The following is a 9,482-nucleotide window of genomic DNA, read 5'->3' on the forward strand; positions in this document are numbered from 1 at the left end:
CGAAGTTTTATGTCAAAATTTTCACAGTATCTGTCACACTTGACCTTGAAAACAGAATATGTTTCTATACTTAGATTCCACACGGTAATACCTATCCAACAAGCCATAGATTGTTAAAATCCGTCCATTTTTAACGGAGATATCGACATTTTTGTGTAAACGACTTTTTCCCCTATTCCAGCAGTAGGAGTTTTGAGCGCTGTATGACAAAGCTTGCTTGGGAGCAACGTAAAACACTATTTTTATACTGTTATATAAAATTGTTTCTAAATACCAAAAAGACTATGTACAGCATCCTTTTTCATGACAATTTGCCTCGGACCAATTTTAGCACGGTTCGTTTTTGGCAACATAATCTTTCGAATATGAAATGTAAACTTAATGATGGCAGCATTTTCAAGTTGAAAGTAATTCCATAAATAAATTCTGGAAGGACATAACTCCCATATACCATTCGACTCAGTTCATCAAGATCAGCAAATGCGTGTGTGACAAATAATTTCACTTAATTTTCTCGGAGATGGCTAAACCGTTGTCTACAAACTCAGATTCATATGAAAAGTAATATACTCCCAAATAAGGTTCCTGAATTACGTTTTGATCCGACTTCTGATTACGGAATTACAGGATGATATGTGAAATGAAATTAAAATAATGCAACTCATTTTTCTCGTAGAACCGATCTAAGATTCAAATGAAATCTAAGAATCATCTATGATTCAAATGAGAGGTCTTAAAACCCTATAAAACATCTTACTTTTTAGTCAGATCCGATTCCTGGTTTGGGAGATCATAAAAATCTCCATTTCACATAAATTAATCAGATTTATCGGGTTTGCAGATTTGGATAGTCGATTACCAAATAAATTTATTTCAGTTTGAGCGGTATTCGTTTTTGGATTCGGAATGTACCTTCAAATTTTAATTCGCACTAGAATTTCTCAAAGATGTCTACACACTCCTCAGGTGAATTTAACTGATTTCGGCTACACCGATTTTAGAATTCCGGTTCCAGTATCGAATCGTTTCTCAAAGCTCAATCATTTTCTCAAAAAAGCCCAAATTGAACTTCAAAAACAAAGCTTAAAATTGTCAAGCATTCTCAATGAAAGAATCCAATCCAACAACCTTATTTTCAATATTTTACTGTCTCATTCGTAAATGCCCGAGACCAGAACAAACGAAGAGAGACGAAGCATTTTCGGTTCTCATTGAAAATAAGAGAGAGTATAATTGCCAACGTCACTCTTTCCTCTATGCCAAGACGAAACAAAACTAACGTCTTCAGGGAGCATCAGCAGAATTTCAATTCTCATTCTTTCATCGATGTATTGAAAATCTGTGACGCTTGGCTGTAAAAAGTGACTAAAATATGACAAATCGAAGTAATTACATCCCAGAAGCTCTTTGGAAATCAAAACTACTACAAATTCGAGCACTAACAGTTATTGTGAAACCTTTTTCTGTCATTTTCGATTCTCACAGCTTCGGTTGAATACCGACACTGCACTGGATTTTCACTGAAAACTGCAAATGACTGAAAGAGCAAATGAAAGGAAAAACACAATTTTGAAACTACTGTCCCGCTTATGTCATTGACTGGACATGGATTTTGTTCTCATAGTTTGCAAGCGAAGCTGAGAGTGACAGTAATTTCTTGTCATTTTCGCCTATTTTCAGTCAATGAAAATGACTTTTCTTAGCTCTGATTCCTTCACGAATTTCCCAACTTTTGATCGAACGCTCTTCATCAAGTTCCGGATCGCATTTTTTGGACACTTGAGCTCAATTTTGTTGAACTTCTGCATGTTCCCAGCTGTCTTACCAGTCTTCTTGAAGACCCTTTTCACGATTACCCAGTAACGTTCGATGAGTCTGAGGACAATTTGGTGGGTTGATATTTTTCTCAACGAAATTTATTACCTTTTTCCGCAAGCCAATTGAGAGTGCTGACGCTAAATCCGGCCAAAACAGTGGAGGTGTACTACGCTTCTTATATAAAGGAAGCAATCTCTTCTGGAGATACTCAGATCGATAGATTTCTGCATAGTTCCGGTAGTGTAAAAAATGGTTGACTTCAAACCACAAGAACATATTGCTTGCCATACCAGTACCTTTCGATCGAATTTCTCCACTTGAATCGACCTGTCCGCATCGCTTACATCCTCCCCAACGACGACAGTAAAGGGTTTTTGAATTCGCCTTCAAAACGTATGCATCCGGACACTGCAAAAGACTTGAATACAATTCCTGGGCCTTTGTTGCTGCTCGCTTCTTCAGTTCTACACTTTGTTTCTTCCGACACTCGTTCCTGCTTTTTTGGCCAAATCACGTATTGACATTGATTTATTCTTCAATATGAGAGGTACCACTTTCTTCGGGTCTAGCTTCGGGTTGGAAGAACCTGATTTTCTGCCTCTTTCTGGTAGCTAATCCAAAGAACAGTGTTCCCCAAACTTATTAATGATGGTTTTAACACTGGCATGATGAATTCCAAACCGCTTCGCCAATTTTCGCATAGTAATTCCCTTCTCGCGTAGCCATGTGTCCAGAACCTTAATTTTCACTTACTTTTCAATACGCGACATTTTGTTAACGCAGAATTTCAACCGCACAAACAAGTAAACAAACGAAAGCTGACAGACAAACGCATAGCATGCTGTGATCTGAGCATAAAAAACCATCACAAATACATGCGTACAACACAAGTGTATGTGGATAGGTTTTTTTTCGATACACTCCTTAGAAAATAAGATATTGGTAGGGATTTGCAAACATATACAACTATAAATCTATATCTACTAAATAAATGTAGTACACCTATTTCCCAAGTGTATTCAACATAACAAAGGACTATTTCCAACTTTCCTTTAAAAGAATATAAACTCCTTACTTATTTCATTCCCACTTATTTTGCACCTTATATAAACTTACATTTTTCACTTACTTTGTTTAATATTCATTTTTCTTCTCTTTAATTATTTAACTCTCTACTTAAACAAACCCTTTCTTGTCTTAATCTTCCTTCAAATCACTCTTCACTAACAGCAATATCTTTAATCTACACTTAACCGGTAAACAGATTGGAAAATAACCCATAGTAGAAATTAAATTTCATCACAGAGACAGGACTCGAACTCGTGATGTTATTTCACCAGTTAAATTACCCCGGAAGCACCGTTCAGTTGTTACTGTTGCCAGTTTTTACTTACAGATGCTGATGCACATATTTCAAAAGTGGAATTATCAGACCTTTCCAAAAAAAAATCGCTTCCGTGTAGTTTGATTTTGAAATTATCCACTGATTAACCTCCTCACTTCAATATTTACTCATCTCACTTTTTACTTGCTTCAATCTATATATCCTTCACCCTTCATCTACTTCACTTCCTACTAGCTTCTTTCTTTATTTACTTCGCTTTTCAGTTACTTTCTTACTGTACTCCTTATTTATATCATTCGTTACTTATTTAACTGCTCTTATCCTGCACATTTTAATTTTAACTATCCTTTTCTCTATTTGTCATTGACTTACATCAAGGTTTACTTACTTCACTTCTTACTTTTCATTTTATAAGAATTTGTACTGGTTTTACTCCTTACTTATTTTACTATTATCTCGCTCCATGATCTTTGTTCCCATAGCCTGCTATTAAATATCGTCTGGATCCAACATCCGGTCTCGGAGTTACGGGGTTAAATATACGAATTAAATTGCAAAAAATGAACTCGATTTTCTCGACAACACTCATCCATTTTTCACAAGCCTTGGTTCAAATGAAAGTTCTTACAATCTCAAATAATCCTACCGAACTTCATCCCGATAAGACATCCGTATCCGAAATTACAAACTGATGAATATAAAAATTTCATTTCAGGGAGCGTGTTTTTGTACATGGCACGAAAAAATCGAGCCAAATACATTCAAATTGCTGTATAATTCTTCAATTAGACATGTATGGGTTTAGTGGATTCGGCATCCGGTTCCAGTAATACAAGGTGAAGTGTGTATAAAATTGCAACCTACCATTCAGAGTGATAATGCAAAAAAAACCTGTTTTAATCTAGTGGTGTAATGATGCCTTTCTCATATTACTCATATGATCATAAATATTACTGTGGAGTTCCAAAAACAACTGTTCATTGAATAGAAACAGAAAAGTTTGTTCGAACGTAATCTAGCAAAGTCTACGATTCAGAAACACCCTATAGTTCCGGAACAAAGCCCGCTGTGTGCATTGTTTGTAAAGGCGAGTTTTGTTTTCTTCTTCCGTGCCAGCTCGTACCGGAGCGTACTGGTTATGTATCATCATTTTATATGGCAGTTTGAAAGCTTTGACACTCTTTGCCCTGTAATTGCGGAACCTGAAGTCAGATCCGAATTAAATTTCACAGTAGTTTTTTAGCCAATGTGAGCTTCAAATTACCTCAAGAAAATCGATTCAAGCATCGCTGAGAAATTGAAGTTCTACTTTTGGAGTTTTTCTTGACTACCTTCGATGCTTTCGGGATAGGCAATGGGGAACTATTAGTACCGAATCAAGTTTATATGCCCCAAACTTATAAGTTTTGCAAACTAAATGAATTTATCAGTCAGTTATAAGGGATTTGTACTTGTTTTTGTCATCGTTTGTGGAAAATACTCACTCTAGTTTCGATACTGGAAGTCTAATCCGAATAAAATGTTCAAGCAAATTTTAAATAATTTCTTTACCTTACCGGAACCGGAAGTCGGATTCAAATGAAATTCAATATCAGGCTATGGGACTGTAAGATATTTCATTTAAATCTAAGTTTGTCAAAATGGGTTCTGCCCTCTTTGTAAAATAATTGCATACTTTTCTCATATTTTGGGGCATATCACCCTGTATCTCCAGAACCGGAAGTCAATTCGGGATGAAATTCAATACCAGACTATAGGACCATAAGACCTTTAATTTGAATCTAATGAAAGGTTTTTTAGTCTCATAGACTTTTGTTCAGATGAAGCTTCCGGTTCCGGAATAACAAGGTGAGGTGTGTTTAAAATTTATACCGTCATTAAGAGCTGAAATACGAAAGAAAACGAAGAATTCCTATAAACTTGGCTCAAACTTTTTATAAATTGGAAAGGCTATGCTAGTGTATACTCAAACAAGGTTTTTTGTTCTTATTTAATATTTAAATAAGAGCTTTTGGGAGAATCTCTTATGAATCTTATGTATATGAAAACATAAGTTATATGAAAAAGGCATAATAATACAACTAGTGGATGAAAAGAAGTGTCGTATGCAGGGCCGGTGAAAGAGGTGGGTACGGTGGGTAGTACTACCACCTGAAAATTCTAAAGGTAGGTAATTAACCACCTGAAATTTCTAACGAAAAACAATGGTAATATAAGTATTATTCATGAATATCGAAGGTTTAAGAATAAATATTATTTATAACAATAATATCTCGGAATAATAAATAAAATCAAAATTATAGAACCCTAGTACTCAGCTAGTAGAGTAATGGTGTGAAGATATACAGCAGAAAGGTAAGATGTGACAAGGATCATTTGAGTAAGCAGAAATCTTTTAGTAACTTAACTTTTACTTTTTTCCAACCAGAGGAGACGAGCTTAAGCATCTGATCAATGAATCACCCGTGTATTGGAAAGTACCGATAAAAAAAAATTACTTAAAATCTTTTGACGTAGGGCTACGTCCTTGTTTGCTATACCGAGGTGCAAGTTCAAAATACAGGGAATAAAACTGTACAAACAGTGGTTTGAACATTTACATCTCAACTATTTTTCAACTGATTTTCGATATCATTAGACATACTGCTTTGGGTATATATTTACGCAACGATTCGATTAGATAAATCTATATATTTTAGATAATTGGTGATTCAAACTTCAATGTGTAACGAATCATGTCTAATTTTTCTTGTTTCCCAAAACATTTTATCAGGATTTCCCCGGTTTTCATAAGATTTCTTCTCTTCAATGAGTACGTTCCTCTTCCGTAACATCACCATCACCGCCCACGGAAGACCGCTCCAATCGATGACCAGCATGCGGGCTACCCGCCGGGCCTTCGTAGGACAAGTAGTCGCTGGGGGCTAGATTATTGAGAATATGGTGGGTGAGGAAACAGAACGAAGACCAATCCGTTCAATTTGGCCATTATTTTCATTGACTTGTGGCACGGAGCTTTGTTTTGGTTAAAAATGGTTTTTTCGATGTCGCATTACAAACGCATCAATAATTCAATGTAATAATCACTTTAGATGGTGCTTTCTTTTTCAATATAATCAATGTTTATTATACCTCGAGTATCTGAAAACTGACGCCATGATTGTTCCAGCTACCTGTTACATTTTCGGACGACTCTATCCGTATGAATGCTAATATGACTCCGGAGAAAAATGGTGGATCGTTCACTGTTTCATACAAACGAAAGAAATCCTTTTTATTGCGACTTAACAGTGCCAAACAGCTCTCTGGATCGTTAATGCGTTGTTGCTTTTGTTCGATTGAAAAAAAAACCTTTTATTAGCCCACATTTTAGCGTAAGATTATAAAAGCGCTTCCAGTTAATGTCCTAACCATTTCAGCATATTTAATTTTACGAACTTCAATTGGCGTTCGTTCATCGCGATTATCAAAACTTGCCTGACTTTTTCTGACGATTGCATCATTTGATCCCGTTTGAAATCAGAATACACACAAATCTTTATTTTCAATGGATCCGAGTGCGGCTAACACCTCTCTAACCGTTGCTTTATCAGCATACAGAATTCGTTATTTCCATTTTTCATAAGTGAACAAGTAACGCCATGGTGAGATCAAGGTGAAAAGTTGGTAAAGGTTGGTTCTTTCGATAAATGAGATAAGTTTGACATTTGGGTTAGTCTTGGGACTTTTTGAGCAATGTGTTATGCACATCAGCGACTGGACTGTTTATGAATTTGTTTTATGCGCCGTTCGCTTCGCACGAGACATATTTTGATCGAAAATCGGCAGGATGACATGCGCGAATTCAGCACCTTCCATCATCAGCCCCAACAAACTTAACGGTCAGAGAACTAAAATTCTCAAAGAATTAATTTCGAAAATTCGCACACACAAATACGGAACAAGACAAGGCCTAGACCCTAATACTCAAAACAAATATTGGCAGTGATTTTGAATCTAGTTGGGGAGTCCTATGTCAACAGTTCGAATAACCCCACGGTAGTTTCATGGCGTATTTAATCCTTAAATGTGCAATTTCGTTTTAAAACAAAATACCGAAAACGCTTCAACCTTCGAATTTACACGTTTCATGCAAATTAATAACGAAACAAAATATTGTTAAAAAATCGAAAAACTATCCACCTGGGCTTAACATGTTTCACCGGCCCTGGTCGTATGTTCGATTCCAATCAAGATTTCACCAATTTTCTCATATTGTTTGTGCTTATTTTAAAATTAAATCCTATACCTCTTAAAAAAATCACCTTTTATATGTTCTTCGAGCGTTCATATGAACTTGGGATATCAATTGAGAAACTGTTAACGGTTTTCCGGTTCCGCAATTACGATGTTATAAATGATTGAGCCGTCATACAATCGATAACGTAAAGTAAACAGGACTGACGCTGACTTCCAATTCCGGAGACATCTGAAGTGGTGGTCAAAAAACTCTGAAACGAAACTTACATAGATTACTCTTATAAATAATAATGAGAAAAGCATCATCGCACCATTAGGTGGAATAATACATGGTTCATTCTTTATTTTGTTATCTTTCCTTATTCTTCACCTTCTTTACTCCTACTGTTTTACTGTTTACTACCTTTACTCTATACTGTTTTCATGTTTACTTTTTTCTATTCTCGGTTTTGATACTCCTGTGTTTGTTGATACTTCTATCTCTCTCTCACTCTCTCTCTCTCTCTTCACATTCTTTGCTCCTTACTTCAGTAGTCCTTACTTTTTTTGTGACTTTGTCAACTAGTATTTCAGTTTATTCTCATTTGCTTTAGCATCATTCGGCATGTACGGTACAGTTACTGGATTTGTTCATCTGTGGCCTCCAGCAAATTATAAGGACATGTCATGCTTGAAAAGCCTGCTATGAAAAAAAATGGGTTGTCAAAAAGAACGTATTGCATAAATATGAATCAAAAAGAGCCATCGTTTAAAAATAGTGAATCACTACGGATAAGTTTTGGAATCCTTCTTACCCCCATCGTACTCTGTCATGTGTCCATGCTAAGGACATCGCACGTACGTTTAAAATCCCCATTTGATGAGGCTCAAATTGAATTGTTAACTCATTTCCGATTCACCACTACAAACAAGTCATCAAACGTATCGTAACGACATTGCAATCGTTTAGTTCCGCTACAACGAAAGGAAATTTTATTCAAATTCCTTCAGCCATCGACAGATTCCGTCAGGCAGTTCGTTTCAAAATGTTAACCATGAAAGACTTCTTTCTGCGGCCCACATTTGAGTCGGTCGAAGAAGCTCAGCAGTGGGATAAGGTAACGAAATTTTCCAACAATGTAATGTAATTGTTCACATTTTAGCGTAATAATTTTCTTCCATTCCAGCTCCAGAAAACGATTGACCATACTAAGCAGTTCAATGATGATTTCGATCAAATAGTTTTGCACAAGGATCTATTTGGAACATTCTTCTACTACTACTTGCAGGAAATTCGTTTACGAATTATTCAAATTTTGTCCGAGTTCACCGTCGTCGAATGGCGAGAACCTAAACCAGAGCATGATCCGGATCCATTTGGTAGGTTTGGTGCGCAGCCTGTTAAAAAAGTACCTAAAGAGGAAAAGGAGCTCGTGATTCCAGAGTATGGTATAAGAGTGAAGAATTACAAAGAAAAACTACCGTTGGAATGTTGCGGCCAGCAGTTCAGGACTTTAGAAATTCTTCGGAGACATTACTATGCCAGTCACGAAAAGCACTATCTCTTCGAGGCTAACACGTGTGAGGTTAGTTTGTATACTTTTGTCGAATCAACTCGTTGATAGTTATGTGAATGTGATTATTTACCAAGGATTATTTTTAGATGAAGGCTGCAATTCTAAAAATGTGTGTTTACCGACATGAACTTGACGAGTTTGTTCGAAGTGGTATCGAGGCAAACGCTACATTGAGCTTCTACTTACTGAAAATATTGAGGAAAATTATCCCTGTTATACGATATTAAGTTTTTTTTTATTATAGCAGCAGTTTTTATTGATAACAATCGAAGAAGTTTCAAATACAATAAATAATATAACATTTTATGACATAAAAACGAATGCGTTTTCTTTACTCTTAGAAACAAAATCTTGAAAAAAATTGTAGTTGTTGGAAAACGCAGCTTTTTCACAGTTCCGGCCTTACCTTTGTAATCAGTACCTAAACTCCAACACAAATGACAAACGGACGAAAGACAAAACGTCGAAAGGAACTAACGGTCGTTAGAAACAAAAGATCAAAAGTATTGCGGCATGAAGTGGTC

At 36.0% G+C, this 9,482-nt stretch overlaps 1 protein-coding gene across 1 annotated transcript; it reads left to right on the forward strand.

Annotated features, from left to right (window-relative positions):
* Positions 1 to 8,397: 8,397 nt before the first annotated feature.
* On the forward strand, positions 8,398 to 9,275 carry LOC131430363 (uncharacterized). Its single transcript, XM_058595283.1, has 3 exons — positions 8,398 to 8,499; positions 8,569 to 8,967; positions 9,045 to 9,275. Exons 1-3 carry the CDS (start codon positions 8,428 to 8,430, stop codon positions 9,183 to 9,185), a joined length of 612 nt encoding a protein of 203 aa, XP_058451266.1. The 5' UTR covers positions 8,398 to 8,427; the 3' UTR covers positions 9,186 to 9,275.
* The last annotated feature ends 207 nt before the right edge of the window (positions 9,276 to 9,482 follow it).

This window comes from Malaya genurostris, chromosome 2, assembly GCF_030247185.1.
Source record: "Malaya genurostris strain Urasoe2022 chromosome 2, Malgen_1.1, whole genome shotgun sequence".
Taxonomy (NCBI): Eukaryota; Metazoa; Arthropoda; class Insecta; order Diptera; family Culicidae; genus Malaya; species Malaya genurostris.

Coding starts and splice junctions, on each gene's coding strand:
- LOC131430363 (XM_058595283.1), top strand. CDS start 8,428: ATGTTAACCATGAAAGACTTCTTTCTGCGGCCCACATTTGAGTCGGTC. Junction 8,500..8,568: donor AAGCTCAGCAGTGGGATAAG/GTAACGAAATTT, acceptor CTTCCATTCCAG/CTCCAGAAAACGATTGACCA. Junction 8,968..9,044: donor TCGAGGCTAACACGTGTGAG/GTTAGTTTGTAT, acceptor GATTATTTTTAG/ATGAAGGCTGCAATTCTAAA.